Below are 19,713 nucleotides of genomic sequence, written 5' to 3'. Positions count from 1 at the left end.
AAGTGATAGGACCCACCTCCACCTGTTACTCTCTGATTTTCCAGCGCTGTTTTCACTCTCTGTCGCCAGCCTCACCCCAAATGCCCTCCAGCACACACAGGGAATTCCCTCTCCTTTTTACAGAATGCAGTCAAATTCCAGAAGACAGAGGGTCACTCCTTGCCCTTGGGCATCTGATGAAGTGTATAGAGATCCAGCTCCTTTAAGTTGAAGGGAGGTTTTAGGCACCTTACTTACAATTATTCACCAGGTAGTCTAGGCAGGTTACCATGACAACACCTCTAGCACCTCATGTAAATACACGTTATTGATACATCCCATCAATTCAGGTGGAGGGTGGGAGAGTGGGTAACCAGACGAACAAGCTCTCCAGTGTCCATCTCCCATCAGGCCACTGAGTGACTCTTACTTACTTATTTTGCCATTATGTAGACACAGCCTCAGTGATACACTTAATATGGCACTTTTTTCACTTAAATGCATTTTAAAGCTTAAAATCAAAGTACAGCCTCAGACTAGGGATGTTTCTTCTTTGCCCTTCAGTTTTTCAAGCATTATACTTAGGACTGGTTTCTGCTGCTGGTCACAGAATGCTTTAATTAGTATCTATTGGGCCAGAACGGGAGCTCTAATTGTGAAACCTTCCCTGACAGAAAGGTTAAACATGGGGAAAAGATAAAAGGAGCTCTGTAATAACTCTGAGTCATTTTCATAACAGTAGGTACACGTATTTTCAGGGAGAAGAAGAAAATGTCTTGCTTTTGGCCCTTTGACTGAGGACAAGGGTTTCTCCATGCACATCTAAGGAAAGGGGAGAACAAAGGCCTACCCAGTTTTCCAAAATGGCTCTGATTAAAATGCAGTTATGAAAAGAAATAACTGAGGAGCTGGAAGTAGGGACTTTAATGTCTGTCACAGCCCCACTGTTTCATGAAATCCAGTCTGGGGTCTCACAAAGATGAGCTAGATATTTACATTGTGTCCGACTGTGGCCCTGCATTAAAGACTTAGATGTCGGTCACCCTTGAAGGATCACCGTTAGGGACAAGGGGAGATGTTTTCATAGTTTGCAACACCTCAAGCATGTTCTGAATTGCATCTTTCCAGCTCTTGCTTCTACCCAGGGAAATATTGTTAATGATGATGAATACCAACAACAAGTTGGAGTGGCAATACATAGTCTCTCTAGAGCCCAAAGACCAGAGTATGCCACTTTCCAAGCCATTATGCTAATGATAAGCCAACTTAACATACCTGTGGGCGATCCTTCCATGACATGGCCAACATATGGGCCCTCTCGGAAGCTTGGTCTATTGTCGTTCTGATCAATCACAATTACTTCCAGAGGGACTGGCCCCTCAAGAGTTCTGCCGTTGACATCAGTGGTCTCCACAAATAGCTTTTGGAGCAAAGAGATGGAGAAAGAGGGATTAATTCATTATGAAAATTGAAACCAGGTTCTCTAGAGAAGGTTGGTTATATCAGCAATGTTATGAGCCCATAGCAATATTGTGGTCTCAATGGATAGACACTGTGACTAGAATAGAAACTCAACATAAAAGAATAAAAGACAAAGACCAATTTATGGTAGATCCCCCTTGGGAAATTTATAATTAATTTATCAAATCTGCAAAGGAAGTAAAAAAAAATAAAAGAAAGAAAAGAAAAGAATAAAGAAAGAAAAGGAAAATACTCGTAATCAGCCATAGCTGAGAAAATGTGCTTACATTGTTTCTGTTTTTTTCCAACATCATTATGTTTAAATGGAATGTTATGCTAATAAAAATAATTGTCTAAGCAGTTATGAACAGAGTACATTAGAAAATAACTGAGTGTTTACAGTAATGTTTGGGAGAAATTCAGGTCAGTAATTATGTATAGAGAGCCTTCCTGGTATAAGGAAGCCATTTACTGGGTCCTGAATGAGACCTCAGGATTCCTGCCTACCAGGCCCTTATAATCTGCTAGAGGCCCAGTGCATGAAATTCATGCACAGGGGTGTGTGTCCCTCTGTCCAGCCTGCACCCTCTCCAATCTGGAATCCCTCTCACAATTCAGGACTGCTGGCTCCCAATTGCTCGCCTACCTGCCTTCCTCATCGCCCCTAACTGCTTCTGCCTGCCAGCCTAAGCACCCTCTAAACTTCCCTGCTAGCCTGATTGATGCCTAACTACTCCCCTGCCAGCCTGTTTGCCCCTAACTGCCCTCCCCTGCAGGTCTGGTCAACCCTAATTGCCCTTCCCTGCAGATCTGGTACACCCCAACTGTTCTCCCCTGCTCGTCTGGGTTTCCCCCCAAATGCCCTTCCCTGCAGGCCTGATTGCTCCCAACTGCCCTCCCTTGCAGGCCTGGTGCCTCCCAACTGCCCTCCCCTGCTGGCCATTTTGTGGAGGCCATCTTGAATGCACATGGGGGTAGCCATCTTGTGTGTTAGAGTGATGGCCAATTTGCATATTACTCTTTCATTAGATAGGATTATTAGATAGGATAGAGGCCTGGTGCATGGGTGGGGGCCAGCTGATTTGCCCCAAAGGGTGTCCCGGATCAGGGTTAGGGTTCACTTGGGGTGTGGGGTGGCCTGGGCGAGGGGCTTGTGGTAGTTTGCAGGCCGGCCAGGCCCCCAGCAACCCAAGTGGAGGCCCTGTATCTGGGATTTATTTATCTTCTATAATTGAAACTTTTTTGTAGCCTCCATTGCCAGGGAAACCCAAGCCTCCTGCTGCTCTGTGGCCGCAGCCATCTTGGTTGGGTTAATTTGCCTACTCAATCCTAATTGGCTGGTGGGCATGGCTTGTTGATGTAGTAGAGTGATGGTTAATTTGCATGTTGCTTTTTTATTATATAGGATGGGGGAATTTCATAATTCCATGAAACACTTCCAATACAGAATTACCATCAGATCTCAAGGATGAATAAATTAATAGCATAAAAATGTTAGCTTTATTATCTTAGAAATAGGAAATTATGTCATGACACTTCCAGTGAATCACAATAACCTTATGCTCTTATTTTTGGAGCCTAATTCAGCCTGGATTGAACTTGGTAGGGATGGCAGCACTTTTCTGTGGATATCAATGGTGGTACCTGCATTGAAGGGGGTTGAGTATTTCAGTCAGAAGAGGGTCTCTATAGTGGGAAACCTCAGGAAGAGGCCTCTGCAGATGAATCTCAGCATCACATTAAAAACACTCATTATTAGGAATAATAATCAATATTATCCAGTGCTTATCAGGCTCTCTACTATATGAACTCACTTGATCCTCACAGTAATCTTAGGACTCTTTGTGAGGAGGGAAAAAAAGCAAACAGAGATTATATGGTGGAGTCTAGATTTGACCCCATGAAATCAGGCTCCAGAGAGTATATTTTTAACATACGTACATAATATTTCTAAGTCACTTAATGCCTGTCACATAAAATATCTCAAGAATATTATGAAGCTCTGGCCACATAGCTCAGTTGTCTGGAGTGCTGTCCCAATATAGCAAGGTTGTGGGTTCAATACATGGTCAGGGCACTTACAAGAAGTAAGCAATGAATGCATAAATGAGTGGAACAACAAATTATTCTCTCTCTCTCTCTCTCTCTCTCTCTCTCTCTCTCTCTAAAGTCAATTAAGGGGGGAAAACTAACACAAATTAGGAAAATAAGAGAGAAACACCTTTGTTACAAATCAGCACAGTATCCCACGTAATGGTGCTGTAAATTGATATAATTCTTTTGAAAGCAGCATGATGAAATTCAACAAAACCTTTGAAAACTCACACATTTTGTTCCATTTGTATATCACTTCTGGCTCTATTTGAATTAGGTTGTGCTACATATATGAAAATATTCACTGTAGTTTTATTTCTAATAATGAAGTAACACTGGCATCCATTGAATGTCCAGTAAAAGGAGACTAGTTAAATGAATGTTTATGTAACAATATGCTAGAATACAGCCATTAGAGAAAACAATTATTAAATTTTGTTGATCTAAGAATATTGTGTGAAAATAGGCTAAATAGCATATGTATTATATCACACATATGTAACATATACAATATGGACAGAATTTGAAATTAGTAAGCAAAAGTGAGACCAGGTATGCTTAGAGAGATATAGTTTTCATTTTTTTTTCTTTAACAATCTTTTCACTAGCAAATTAAAACATACACAAACACACATCCACACTTAGATTTTTGGAGCAGACAAAATAATGCATGTGTACTTTAATTAAAGGGGAAGAACCTTTGACATCTGTATAAAAAGAAAATCTTAAATAGAATTCACTCATACTTTTACTAGGGGCTCAGTGCACAGATTTGTGTACCTTGAAAGGAACTGTGGGCCGTGAGGCTGCAGTGGGCCCAGGGGCAGGTCTCAGCCCACCCTCTGCCCCCTGCCGAGCCCCTCCAACCACAGCACCCAGTCTCCAGTCTGCCTGCAGTCCCATTCCAGTCACTGCCGCTCCCATGTGATGACAGCAGCTGCTCCGCTCACACTGCTGACCAGTGGGTGTGAGTGGGGCCATTGCTGGCAGTGGGTGTGAGCAGTGGCTGCCAGCTCCGATTGCTCCTCAGGAGCAGGAGGAGGTGGAGAAGCCCTGAGGGGTAATCAGGGCTGGCAGCTGCTACTTGCACCCACTTATGGTACTGAGTGACTGAGGCCAGCACAGGATGCCAGCAGCAGATGCGAGCAGCACCTCTGGTGCTGGCAGCAGGTGCTAGCACTGGGAGGGACCATGGCACATGGGAGCAAAGAATTTCAATAACCACCAGAGGCTCACCCGGATGACAACAACCAGCACGCAGCTTTGGTCTGATGCCCCCTGCTCACCTGCTCCATCATCCCACCATGGCCAATGCTGCCATGTTCTGCGCTCTGCCACGTGCTGCTGACACCTACTATGTTTTGCGCATGCCCCCTGGTTGAACAACAGTGACTGGATGTTCGGCTGTTCCACTGTTTAGTCTATTTGCATATTAGCCTTTTATTATATATAGGATGCTGCTTTTAAAATCTACTACAAGAATACTGCTAACGAAAGAAAATTAAAACAACGCCTTGGGGGAAGTTCATGCAATAATGAAGGTCTGGCTTTTTGTCCTACCAAAATAGCAGGAGTTGACTTTAACTTACCAAAAACCTATGTATAAAGGTAATAAAAAAAACCTATGTATAAAGCCAACGCATATGTTGGTTCTGAATCTTAAGTTTCCCGTTTGTTCACAAACTGGCCCCTGTGATGAAGGCTGTGGAGAGTTACAAGAAAGAGGTGGACCACTCCAGATTAGTATGTGGCAGTTTAATAAGTAAGGGAACCTTTATATGAAACTTGTCTGGGAGACCACAAGACAAGTAGATCTCTGTGCCCACCAACCAGTAACTTGAAAGTTTATGTGGAGGCCTTAATTGGCTTCAGTCACATATGCCATCCAGATGGTCTCAACAACACCTACTGTCTCAAGGCTATGCCCTTGAAAAAGCTCACACTGTGGGAATGGTGAGCAGAACACACATTCCAAGGACAGGAGAGGGGTGAGAAGTCTGACTGCATGGGTCCAGCTCATGGGTCAATGGGCTGTCATATCCTCTTGATGACCTCCGTCTACACTTCCACTTTCTGCAAGACTCTGGTTGTATAAGAAGCCACAAGTAGGACAAAGGAACGGAATTCACATTTGCCAAATACACAAATATACTGGAATTGGGAGGGGCAGACTCCAGATCCATTTCAACATAATGGGAAGACAGACAGACAGACACTAAGGAAATATAACTTATTAGGATGTGTGAAAAATGTTGCACCGAATCTCAACAAATGAATTAGGTAAGCAGCAACCTGATAGCAGTTTATGTCATTCCAGTACCCAGAGTTTGACTCCTGAATTTTTTAGTGGAAAACAATATTGTTAGATGCACTCTGGGTCATCATGTGATTGAAAGAGAGAAAGAGTGTGAATGTGTGCTGGCAGGGGATTACCTATTTTAGATATAATAGTTTGGAAGACTCTACAGATTTCTTAGACCCTGCACAGAATATGCTTATTGCTGAAGGAACATTTTGACTGAGACTTGAATGACAACAAAGCAGAAGGAGCTGGCCATGTGAAAATGCATGGAAAAGAGTTGTAGGCAGCAGGTGTAATGGCTTCTAGCTTAGCATTATATTAGGGATGATCTTGGTACAAGATGAAGTCAAACTGGGGGTCCACTCAATTCCAACAGAGTGGACTAAAGTTGATTCTGCTATAACATTTGCTGGGTAAAAGAGATTATGGAGAGAAAATGATATCATGCTTGTTTCTAACAAAGAAAACCATAGTAGACTGAATAAAATATTAAATAGGAAATGCTAGTGCCTTACTAAGTAGTCCAGGCATTTTCCAAATTGCATACATTAAGTGTAGATGAAAATTAAGCAGTCATGAAAGAAATTATTAGTAAAAAAGACCTTATCTACCCAATAACTTACTGTAAAGAAATCTGATATTCCAGTGAGTTTAAATCACTATTTTTTAATGAAGGTCACATCCACAGTTAACAAATGTGAAATCTTCTGAAATGGGACTCCTAACTTTCAGAGGGTACCTCTAGTATCAGAGAATAAATGTTTAATGATGTTTTCACCTTCCTTTCCTCTTCTTAATTGAAATTCCCAAAACACACAAGTCCTTAGTCTACAAAGACTGGAACAATGTTTGTTTCCTTTGAGTCACAAGATCTATTCTTGTGTGTTTGGGGCTCCAGAAATAAAACAAACCGGAATGCATTCTAAGGGAGGCATTCTCATGCCTGTTCTTGATGTTTAAAGAGAGATGCCAATTAGTAGAAACCTACTGTGATAAAAACAAACAGGCAGCTATTGGCAGAAGCAATGGAATAATTTCTAACAGGAAATGGACATCACCCAGCTTCTCACTGACTATTTCTCCACCATCTTCTAGAACGTCTGCTCTTAATGTGAGTGGTTGATCTTCTTGGGAATAATGAGGAGTGACATATAAAGAGGTCTACTGTGGAACCAGAAAGAGAGAAAATGATGCTCAATAAATTAGATCTAGAAACAGTTGCCCAAGTTACTTGGACAAATAATTGCCTAATAACTTATTCCATGGCAAGGAGCCTGAAAAAGTGATATATTTGACCAACCTCTGTGTTGTGTTCTAGGACCTTGCTATTTACAGTGCAGTCTTGGAATCCTGAAATCCCTGGTGTGTGTGTGTGTGTGTGTGTGTGTGTGTGTGTGTGTGTAGAAATGCAGACTCTCAGGCTCTGCTAGAACCTTCCGAGGCAGCCCTGCATTTCATCCCATCTGCAGGGAATCCAGGTGCAAGCCATTCTTTGTGTGATGCTGAACCACAGGAGTTAGAGATGAAAGCCCAAAGGCCCATAGCGCTTGGGAAGAGCCTTCTCAGGTTTAGATGTATGAAAATAACTTCCAAACAGAAGGCAGAGTCGCACCACCTGCTAGGAATCCACTGCACACTTGGACTCGTGTCAACCCCAGACATACAGGCCAAGCAGAGCAGATGTTTTCTGTGGATCCTTTGAACACACACACACATGTATAAACACACACAAACACACAGAGACATAACATACAAACACACAGACATAAAAAACACAGGTACACCACATACACAACATACACACACAGATATAAAACTCATACACCCACAAATCAATTTTTCCAATCTTCTCATCTCCAATGGTACATAATGAGAACTTCAAGTGTATTTTGTCTGATCGCTTTCTGTAAATTTGTGAGACAGAAAGTAGGGAGAAGGGAATTGCCCACTAACTGAAAAGTAACAAGTTGCAGAAAACAAAAGAAAAGAGAGAGAAGACCTCGAGGTGGGAAACCTCACAGGGGATGGAGCACCAGTGTTGATGGCACCCAATTGCCTCAACCGCGTTTGAGTTTTGGATCCAACACTGCATTGTTGTTGCTCCCCACTGAGATGAAATGACCCTGGGAGGGGTAAAATAATTAGGTTCTATCATTGGACGGCCTAGGGGTCATCTGGGGGACTTGTTGGGAATCTAGTTTCCACCAGCACTTGGTGAGACTGGTGTTAGGGTCTCCTGCCCAGGCTGTGGAAAACTGAGCCATCATGGGAGAAAGATGTTGGTGGTCATGAAGGAGGGGGGCACTGCTAGGGGAGAGTGGCACATTCTGAAAGGCTGAGTACAGGGCTCTGAAGAGCTGTGGGGTGAGCCCTGGACCTGGATTCAGGAGAAAATAGTCCCCCTTGATGTCCCAGATCCAGGCTCTGAGTGGGCATCCCCTCTTTGACCTTGGTTTCTGTGTTACAAATAAAAGCTGACCACAGAGACCTTAGAGCAGTGGTTCTCAACCTTCCTAATGCTGTGACCCTTTAATATAGTTCCTCATGTTGTGGTGACCCCCAATAATAAAATTATTTTCGTTGCTACTTTATAACTGTACTTTTGCTACTGTTATGAATCACAATGTAAATATCTGTGTTTTCCAATGGTCTTAGGCGACACTGCTAGCGGTTCTTAAGAGCAGCAAAATTACAGTTATAAAGTAGCAACGAAAATAATTTTATGGTTGGAGGTCACCACAACATGAAGAACTGTATTAAAGAATCCTGTCATTAGGAAGGTTGAGGACCACTGCCTTAGAAGATCTAGTATGAACTAAGTCAAGGTGTGCAAAGGTGTCTGATATAAAGTGGGTTCTGAAGTTTAGCCCAACTCTTACTGCCCAGATTTTAAAGGGCTGGCTTCTGCCTTTCCTAGAGAGGGAAGAACTATTTTACATTTAAAATTATGTCATCAAAATATTCTTAAATGGCATCATTGGATGCAAGGGTGTCTGAGCGACTAGCAAGTATTATAAGTGCCACTGCATGGTTATCATTCTGCTCTAAACTTTTTCCAGAGGGTGGTCCTTCTGGGACCAAAGAAGACACAGAAGCCATCCTCTTTCTTGATGAAGCCTTCTCCCCTCTCCCCTGCCACTCAGCTACCAAGTCCTGCCTATCATCCCCAATCTCTGTCAACTATACAGTCTTCTCCATCCCTGTACCCGCTCTTGACCACCACAGCCTATTCTTTGAAGGGTTTGCATGGTTAATTCAGTGTGTCAACTTGCTTGGCCACGGTGTGCCCAGAGTCAACATTATTTTTGCATTTGCCTGTTCCACACGAGATTAGAATTTAAAACAGTGACTCAGTAAAGAAGTCCACTTCCCAGTGTCAGGTGAGCACCAGACAACCTACTGTGGGCCTGAGTAGAAGCAACAGGGGAGGAAAGAGATGCTTGCTCCTTCTCCTTCTGCCTGCCCTGGGCCCGAGGTCTCCTGCCCATGGTGCTCTGCTTCTCAGGCCTTCGGACTCAGACCAGCTGCCCCTCTAGCTCTCCTGGGTTTCCATTTCAGATAGCACGTCATGGACTTCTCAGCCTCCACTACTTCAGGCAGGAGTCAACTCTTTATAATAAATCTCTTCATATATATATATATATATATATATATATATATATATATATATATATATATAAATTTTTATATTGATATTTACATTTTATATATTTACATATCTCCTACGGGTTCTGTTTCTCTGGAGAACATAGGCTAACACAGCCTTCCATAGAATTTTTTCAATTTTTAATTTGTTTATAGACACCTCCCAATCATTTCTCATCACTTTTAGGATAAACAAAACATTCTTTACCTTGACAAGTCTTTTTATAACATGGCCCCGGGCTACTGCTCCAAACTCATTCCACATCACAAGCGATCCTCCTTGCTTGGTATCCAGGCACACCAACCTTTTTTTCATTCCCTCCACCTCTCCTTCCCCACACAGCACTCTCTCTCGCAACACTCCTAGAAGCATGAGCATCCTATGTGCTGGCCCCTGGTGATCCCTTATTCATCCTTCAGGTCTTGGCTTATTATTTGTGCGACAATTCAATTACTGTTTGCCTCTCCATCTGGCCCCATGAAGTCAGAGGCACAGTAACTGTTCCTGCCCTTTAGCCAATCCCCAGTACTGATGTCCAATGCCTGGCACGTCAAAGGCACCAGAGTTAATATTCATTGCACAGAGCCCTCTGCTGAAGAGGTAATGCCTCTTTAAGAGAGTGGAGACCAAGTTTATGCCTCAGCTTCAGCCATCTGGCCTTTCTCTCCAATCCTGGCATGGGAGAGCTGACAGTCAGGCCCCATCCCACCAACCACAGGCCAGCTGACATCTTGTGCAGTCTTAATTCATGAACGAGAACTACTGTGGTAAATATTACTGAAGCACATTAAATTGATTATTTGCTTTTTACAAGAAGGGAATAACATTTATTTGGTGTCTGATACATGTCTGGGCTTTTGATATATTGTCACATGGTGCTCAAAACAATTTGGAGAAATACCACTACACAGAATCCAGAGAATTTGAGTACCTGGTCCATGGTCCAAGGCTGGCTGGTGCTCTGGCAGGACCCAAACTTAGGTCTGATTCCAGAATTCAAGCTTATCACTATTATGCTCTTATTTGCTAAATACTTTTTCACAGATTTTCATGTCAGTTTTGTTTGATTTTCTTTACTAACTTGTTATATACTTAAGAGGCATTACATTGGTTGCTATGTGTCGCTGTTCCCCTATCAGAGGCAAAAATAGCTATTAATTTAGGCAATAATGAGCATATTATACAATTTTCCTAATACACATGAAAATATATATTAAAACACCATGAGCCACTATGCATCATATAACATGCTGCCACAAATGACCAGTTGGGTGTATTACAGTGTCAGCCTGGTTATAATATGTTCCCTTTGGGGATGTCATATATTTTCTGAAAAGAAAAGAAAAAATGTTCTTTTTATCAATTTAGCTCTCAAATGAACATGGTGAATATGTCAGGGAGGGAACAGTGTATGCCAGTCATTCCTAATCTGTTTAAAGCAAAAGTACTTTGCCCTGGACAGTATTCTCAGTGGTTAGAGTGTTCCCTGTGGACAAAGAGTTATGGGCTTCATTTCTAGTCAAGGGCTTGTATCTCGGTTGCAGTATCAATCCTGGGCCCTGATCCGGGGCATGTGCAGGAGGCAACCAATCGTGTCTCACATCGATGTTTCTCTCTGTGTGTCTCTGCTTCTCCCTTCCACTTTCCGCTCTCTCACACACAGAAAAGGAAAATTATGCAATCCAACAATGGAGACATGAAAGCACCACGTGATTGTGAGCCAATCACTTCACTTTGGGAGTCAATGGCACAGGTTCTTAGTGCTGATCTCTGAGTCTTGTATGTGGGAAGAGAGAGAGGCTTGACTGTGAAGTAGGGAGCAGGTAGATGAAAGATCACTGAAGCCAGAGAGGAAGCCAAGCTCCAGCAAAGCTTCACTGAAGCCTGAGTGTAGGTCCCCTCAGCCAGCCATCCTGCCCAACATCCCAGCACCTCAGCTCCTCTATTTCCTTCCATGTCTCGGGGCATCTCCACTAAAGTGTGAACTATCAAGTCACTACATGCAAACCAACGACTCTTCCAACCAATTAATGCACCATTACAATGGAGACAGGCTGTACACAATCATGGACAAGAATCATTTTTCAAAGAATAGGAACTTAATGAACCAAATTACAAAGCACGTACAAGCGCATTGGCCTTCAGCATCACAACAAACTATTAACATCTTGCCCTTCATTTGGCTCATCCTCTCATCTGCTTATGAAAGATACAATTTAATCAGACACAATTTGATACTGTGATATAACCCAAAGGGATGAACTGGTGGAAAACAAAATGTGTTACAAGGATTTTTGGGTGAAGGCCAAAATGAGGAAGCTGACTCTTAAAAGCCAATACTTTTTGTAATATGAGATGACCCTAGCAACAGATGTCAAACCTGGATCAATGGAATAGGAAACAGAGCATGACACACACAGTCTATAGACTCATGAGTCACTTTGAAGTAAAACAATTTAGAAAACACTGACCTTTTGAACTCTGATGGTTCTGCTTCAGGCCAAATACTCAAATGAACTAACACACACACACACACACACACACACACACACACACACACACACACAAATTACTTATTTATGATGATGTAGCAAACATCAGATCAGGTTGATTGCGTGTGTGCAAGCATGCTTTTCAGCCACATGTTCTTTGATCACATAAAATAAAGACAATTTATGAGCTAGGACTCCAACCACATAATGTGACCCAATTTCTCCTTTAGACATCGATGTCTCCCACCCAAATGAGTGTGTTCCCTCCAAGTTACCTTTCTGGGGACTAAAAGGTGTCTTTTATGGGTACTGTGGTTTGCACCATCTCTGAAATACCACTGTAGGAACTTCTCTTGGACCAGTTTAAACAACACAAACCAAGATGGGTCTCATTCCTTTTATGCCAAACATCATCCTTTACACTACAGGATAGTTATAATGCTATAAATACAAAACAATACTGAAAGTTTACTGTGTGCAATTAGAGATACACATAGGTCTAACAAAATTGGACATCTCCAATTAGATCTTACTGCAAGTTCAGACAGAGAGACTCACAAAACCCTGAGATGCATATGAAAAATAGGATGCCTGCCTTTGCCTTCCTAGCAGACAAAGATAAAGAAAAGATGAGACCCAGTGATTGTGGTAGTGCGGGGATGTAAGCAATTCAACTTGATACAATCTTCCCGGAAGGCAGTTTGGAAGTACCAGTATGTCTTCAGACCCTCAAAGATGTTAACAGATTTTAAAAAGTCTACAAAGATACCATGGAAATAAAAAAGCCCACAGAGATTTTGGGGGAAGTATGCTTTCATGAGTTTATTTAAAACAAATGATTTCCAAAAGTTTGAGAGTGGTTGGAAGATTTTTTTAAAGCAGTACTTTACACTATGGATATAATGTTTGTTGTGATATGAAAAAGGAAATAATAAAACTAATTCTAACTTACTTTATTAATGTGAAACTGAAGTTGCCTTTACTTTCTGTGTCTGAGTTCTCTCATGTTTAATTAATATAACATCATGCTCATTTATTATAGACTCCTTTGGTAGAGACGGATGCATTCTGCATGTAGATGAGAATTTACTTGTGACCCAATCAGATCATAATCAACTCAAATAATTATTGTTTAGGTATTCCTTCTGTATATAACTTTATTCTGTGCCTTGAATAAATAAAGCATTGAACACTGACTAGTCTGCTTCTGGATAGAGCATTGGCCTGAGTTCAATTCTGGTCAAGGGCACATGTCCAGGTTGTGGGCTCGATCTCCAGCAGGGGGAGTGCAGGAGGCAGCTGACTGATGATTCATTGATATCTCTCTCTCTCTCTCTCTCTCTCTCTCTCTCTCTCTCTCTCTCTCTCTCTCTCTCTCTTCTAGTATATGTAGCATTGATAGATATTTTTATTGACTCTTTGTTTGCAATTCTTACACTCCTCATCTCCCAACATATCACAAAAATCCAACGAGGCTTTTCTATCAAAGACACCCTCACTGATGACTGAAATTACCCTAGATTTGAATGGGAGAGCCTGCCTTCAAAATTTGGCTCTGCTCCCTAGAGTGGCTGTGGTTGACAGTGTAATGGCCTTCACAAAGATTTTTTAGAAATTTATCTTTATTGTTGAAAGTATTACAGATGTCCTGCTTCCCCCTCTCCCCCCATGTACCCCCTCCACCTGGCTTCAACCCCACCCCAGCCTTCATGGCACTATTGTCTGTGTCCATGGATTATGCATATATGCATAAAAGTTCTTTGGTTAATCTCTTCCTTCACCCTCTTCCCCCTTCCGTCTGAGATTCATTAGTCTGTTCCATGCTTTCATGTCTCTGGATCTATTTTGTTCATCAGTTTGTTTGTTTATGTCAAATCTTTATTGTTGAAAGTATTACATATGTCCTCTTTTCCCCAGTGACCCCTTATAGCCTCCTCCCCCTATCCCAGGCCTCCACCTCCCTTTTGTTATGTCTACCTTCCCTCTGAGATTCGTTAGTCTGTTCCATGCTTCTATGTCTCTGGATCTGTTTTGTTCAACAGTTTACTTTGTTCATTATATTCCACATAGGAATAAGATCATGTGATACTTATTTTTCTCTGACTGACTTATTTTGCTTAGCATAATAATCTCCAGGTTCCTCCAATCTGTCTCAAAGTGTAAGAGATCCTTCTTTATAACAACTGCATAGTATTCCATGGTATCAATGTATCACAGTTTTTTTATCCACTACTCTATTGATGGGCTGTTTGCAGACATCCACAAATTTTTATGTCCTAATTGTACAACCTGTGGATAGGTTAGATTACATGGCAAAGGGGAATTAAGGTTGCAAATGGAATTAAGGCTGCAAATGGAATTAAGATTGCTGATCTGTTGATTTAAAAGAGAGCAACCTGGATTATCTGTATGGATTATCTGCATGGGCCCACAAGTAATCACAAGGATCCTTGACAGAAAGAGAGAGGACAAGGGCTTAGTGATACAATATGAGGGGCTGGAGCAGCCATGGCTGGCTTTGACATTGGAGGAAGAGGCCAGGAGCCAAGGAGTACAGGCCATCACTAGAAGCTGAACATAACCTTCCTTTACAGCACACCTGCTGGCACACTGACTCCAGCCCAGTGAGATCTACCTAGGATTCTCAACCTTTAGAAATTCAAGATAACAAATGTGTATTGCTTTCAGTCACTACATTTGAGGTAACTTCTTAGTATAGTAATTGGAAATTAATACTTTGGCCACAATTTATTGTTCAAACTGGAATACATTTTAGAATGCAAGTAGGTACCATTAACAATGAAGCCGAAACAACAGGTACAGTCCAAAATTGTCCTAGGCAAACTGACTACGCGGTGATTTTATCTTATAAGACGGCTTCATTTTCAGGCTAGTTTGCACATGTAAGAAAGGTATTTAGAATAGCACTCCCAGGCTTTGTCATTGTTGCTGTTGTTAAAGTAATACAAACATAAATGAGCATGTACAGCACAATTCCCAACACATAGAAAATTCCCTAAACCAAGGTTTATTATATCAGGGGAGGGTTAGGTGACCTTGGCATTCATTCACTCCCAATAGACCTTTATTTAGGCTTTTGTAAAAGTGGATGCAGTACTCTTGATTCAATTGCTATTTGTCAGTCATTACCCTTTTGAAACGGCTTTTCTATTACAGTAATCCAGGTTTCTCGTTGACATTAATCACTGCATTTCAAGTTATTTTTCTTAGCTTTATTCATTTATCAAAGTTGAATCTCATTATGAACAACTCCTGAGAAGTCCCAGGGAAAAGGTTCTTTCAGCTTTCTGTAGCACACCCCACCTTCACAGCTCTGTGTGGGATTTCCCCCTTGGCAGGCTGAATGCAGTGTTTTTAGCTCTCTCTAAAAATGATCGAAGGGGCAATGAACATTTCATACTTGTTAGATTATTGATTACAGATCTCGATGCTATTAGAACTGTTCTTTGAAAAGCTTGCTCTGCTTTGAGCTATAGTATTTCCTTTGTCAATTTGAACTGTTTAGGTCTGTTTCTCCCAAACATAATGAAAACAGTTTTTCTTATCTCTGCATGATCATGGCCACACTGGACTTTGATGGCATTTTTCTAGTTAACATTTGATTAATTAATAATTAATTAATTAATAGCTTTAGTTATGTGGAAGAAATCTAGGCAGATATTAAAAACAATTTTATTTAAGCAGAATGGGAAAAGTCCCAGTGAATATTTATTCTCTACCCCCAAGAGGGGGCTCAGGCTGAAATTTTTAATTGGCTCAAGTAGAATTTACATAAATAATGAATGTTGGAATTATTCCAGAATCATTAAGGATATGTACCAGGAATAAGAGGATTTTTGTACAAAGATAGGAAATATAATACTGTGAAAACAAAGCCATAGGAGAAAATTATCTGGGATTTTATTTTCACTTGCCCTTCTCCTTCTCTAAAAGTATAATTCAGAGGAATAGGATGAAATGAAATACTTTTTTTTATTTTTCAACTCTAAAGTCATTTGGTTAAATAAGTATTAAAGTATGTTTTATAAAACATGTTCTCCCAAAATTAAGGTTGAAGTATAAAAATTTAAAGTATAGCCTATAAATTCCAGGTGGATTAAAGTATTAGGAGAAAAAGCCATTGAATATTTATGAAATAGAGTAGGAAAGACCTTTCTAAACCAATGTGAAAGGCACAACTTATTATGTAAATTGAGAGAGTAAACTATTTAAGGGCATATTTTTATATGACTAAAATAAACAGAAAACTGAGAAAATATTTGCATTATATAAAACAGAGGCTTACTATCTTGAATATAAAAAGAGCTGGTTAAAAATCAATTAAAAAAATAACAAGGAGCAAAACAAGAAAAAAAATGCAATACACATGTAAAATTAAAATGAGGTAGCTTTTTGTTTACAAAATTGCCAAGATAATTAGAAAAACCTATTAGTTGGTATTTTTGCAAATTCATGAGGACAAGAAATCTCACACGTTACTGATGATACTAAAACATCTTTCTGAAGTGCCATTTGTCAATATCCATTACAAGCCTTGAAAACATGTGGTTTTCCTTGCAGAAATTCAGCTTAGGGCTTAGGGGCTATATGTGTGGGCGTGGCAGGGAGTGTTCAGTAACATGTATACTCATTCAATATTGCTTAAAAATAGGAAACTTTAGACACAATACAATGTTCTACCAGGACATTGAGGAAATAAATCTATGGTATTTAACAAAATGACTTTAGAGTTGTAAAATAAAATAAAGTAGAATACTATGTTACAGAAACAGTTTAGAGAATAAAAAATATATTAATAGTGTAGTGTTTATGATATGAAGTGCAATATCTGATTACAAAATAGTTTGCACTATATATGTTATTTTTGACAAACAGACAAAGATATGACACTATTACGATTATCCTGAAATATTAAGTGTTTTTTCTGCAGATGGTTTTTTACTTTGTTTCTCTATACTTTTCTATATTTATTTATTTTTTTTATAATGGGCATGTGTTAATTCAAAGTTTAAAAAGAATTTACAACATTTATTGTAGTAAACCTTGCAGCTTATTCAGACAATGACTACAGATTGGTTATAGATTATTACCAGTGGGGCCTGTTACCAGTGGGAGTCTGTTAAACTTGAGGACATTGAGTATCACTCAGTATTGGTGATTACTGAGAAAGAAATGAACATTAAATGTGTAGGAAATCCCCAGTATTACAGTAATTATAGCAGAACTAGTGGCCGGGTATATGAGTTTCATGCACAGGGTGGGGGGGGTGGGGGGGTTTGAGGGGAGGAGGAGGGTCTCTCAGCCTGGCCTGCACACTCTCCAATCTAGGACCCCTCAGGGGATGTCTGACTGCCCATTGTGGAATCAAGCCTAAACTGGCAGTTGGACATCTCTCTCCCAATCTGGGACTGCTGGCTCCTACCCTAACAGCTCACCTGCCTGCCTGATCACCCCTAACCACTCTGCCTGCCAGCCTGCTTGCCCCCAACTGTCTTCCCCCTCCCCACTGGCCTGCTTGTGCCCAAATGCCCCACCACCACCACCAGCCTGATCACCCCTAACTGCCCTCCCCTTCTGGCCTGATCACCCCTTACCACCTCTGCCTTGGCCCTGCCACCATGTCTTTGTCCGGAAGGAGTCCGGAAGGTCTCCCAGTCTAATTAGCATATTACCCTTTTATTAGTATAGATATGGAGTGGCTGTCATTTTTAGTCTTCATGGGTCTCTGAGTTTTCAATGAAAGTTTTAATGCACTTGAGAGAATTTTATAATATGGAACTCGGTTACATCAGCTTCATGTCTGAACCATATTGTTATCAGTGTCTGCTTTTCCTCCTAAACTTGACTTTTAGGCTCACTGATAAATTCTGAGAACCAAGAAAGAGCTGGGGTACCAAGCGTGGACTTTAGATTCAGGGAGGCTTGGCTTCCAGTGTCAATTTTTCCTCTTATCAGCTTTTAAACTTATTTAATTACTTCTTAGAATCTCAATTTCTTCATCTTTAAAATGGGAATGTGGGATATAGCTCACAGGGCAGTTATGAGGTAAAATGCATAATGCTTGTAAAGGATTTAGCAAAAACACCCGGCATATAACAAGTGTTGAATAAATAGTAGTAGCAGCCGGTATCCTTAAAGGTTTTTGTATTAATGCCAAAGACTCCCTGCCCCTCTAAGTCCACCTTCAGCAGACTCCCTCTCCAGATTGGGGGCCCGCTCCAGTGGCGCACCTCAAGGGCTGTGAGAGAAATGCTATCTTCTTAAATTAAATTTATTCTGATGAATTTTTTTTTTATTCACACGTAGGTGTGAGAAATCAGAGATGCTATATACTCTCTCCAGTTTCTGCCAAATTTGTAGTACAGTATCATAGGCAGAGCACTGACAACCATATCATTTTGTGTCTTCCCAGACTTCCTCAGCGTTATGTGTACTGTGTGTATGTGTGTGTGTGTCTGTAGGTGTGTGCACATGTGGGCATCTGTGTATTTCGTTCTGTGCTTATATTCACCACCTCAATCAAGATACAGGACCATTTCATTTCTGAAACTCCCTGTTGTGTTGGAGAACAATGCTTTCAAAATTTTAATTTGCATCCCACTTCTGGGTAAACATCCCAAAGAATTGAAAGCAGGTCTTGAAGGGATATTTGCATACTTATGTCCATAGCAGCACTATTCACATTGTCAAGAAATGGAAGCAACCAAACTGTCCGCTGATGGATGACTGGGTGAGGAAAATGTGGTCTGTCCATGCAGTGGACAGCCTTCGAGAAGAGGGGAGTTCTGCTACCTGCTACAACACGTTAAACCTTGAAGACATGTTAAAAGAAATGAGCCAGTCACACCAAGGACAAACATGGTATGATTTCTCTTATATGAAGTATCTAAAGTCATCGAATTCATAGGAACAGAGAGGACGTGACTACCAGGGGCTTAGGGGAGAGGGAAGAGGGAACATTTATTTAATGGGCATTGAGTTTCAGATTTGCAGGATGAAAATGCTCTGCAGATGTTTCACAACAATGAGAATAGAATCAACATTGCTGCACTGTGCGCTTAAAATAGTTAAGTTGGAAAATGTTATGTTATACACTTTCCTATCACAATTTAAAAACTTTAATTTGCATAGAAATCACCTAGGAACCTGAGGACTGCAGATTCTAGGGCCCTGGCCCCGGGATTTATTTAATAGGAATCTCTATTACATCATCTGGAGTAATCCCGAGGCAGTGGCCTAAACACTGCACTTTGGGAAAACCTGCTCTGGGGAAGCTCAAGGCTCCTCATTTATCATTGAATAGCAGGTGCTAAGACCCAATAGAGGCTGCCCCTTCTTGGGACAACATGATGAGTGGGCCATGGGGTTGGCAAACTTGTTTATTGTTCATAAGACCCTAATGGTACTGAGCAGCACACTAATGAGACCAACTGACTTCCATCAATGCCAGTATGCATGAGTTACCCCTTTCATCTTTCATGTATTTCTCCTTAAGCATCTCCTACTAAGACGCTGTCTTTGTAAGAGAGGAATCAACATTGGCTTCTAGGGGAGTGGTGGTGTCCTTGCTATGTTGAAGCAGCCTGGAACCCATCAGCCCATCTGCACCTCGCATGTCCTGAATCTTATCATTACTCACAACTTGTTGGTTAATCTCTTGGCCAAGCCGTCATCTCTCTCCCATGCTAATGTGAGTGAGTACCTCTTAACTGTTCTTT

General features: G+C 41.0%; 1 protein-coding gene across 2 annotated transcripts in view; it reads right to left on the bottom strand.

The window, feature by feature from the left end:
• The window catches only part of CDH13 (cadherin 13), a 998,364-nt gene that overhangs the window by 356,106 nt on the left and 622,545 nt on the right, over nt 1-19,713 (bottom strand). For both annotated transcript variants that reach the window (XM_084905563.1, XM_084905564.1), the window contains exon 6: nt 1,255-1,399. In XM_084905563.1, coding sequence (XP_084761689.1) covers nt 1,255-1,399 — 145 coding nt within the window. The remainder of the gene's footprint in view (nt 1-1,254; nt 1,400-19,713) is intronic.

Source organism: Pipistrellus hanaki (assembly GCF_964339955.1).
Source record: "Pipistrellus hanaki genome assembly, chromosome: 15".
Classification (NCBI taxonomy): Eukaryota; Metazoa; Chordata; class Mammalia; order Chiroptera; family Vespertilionidae; genus Pipistrellus; species Pipistrellus hanaki.
The sequence above is the reverse complement of the archived record's forward strand: the minus strand, read 5'-3'. Positions and strand labels throughout refer to the sequence as shown.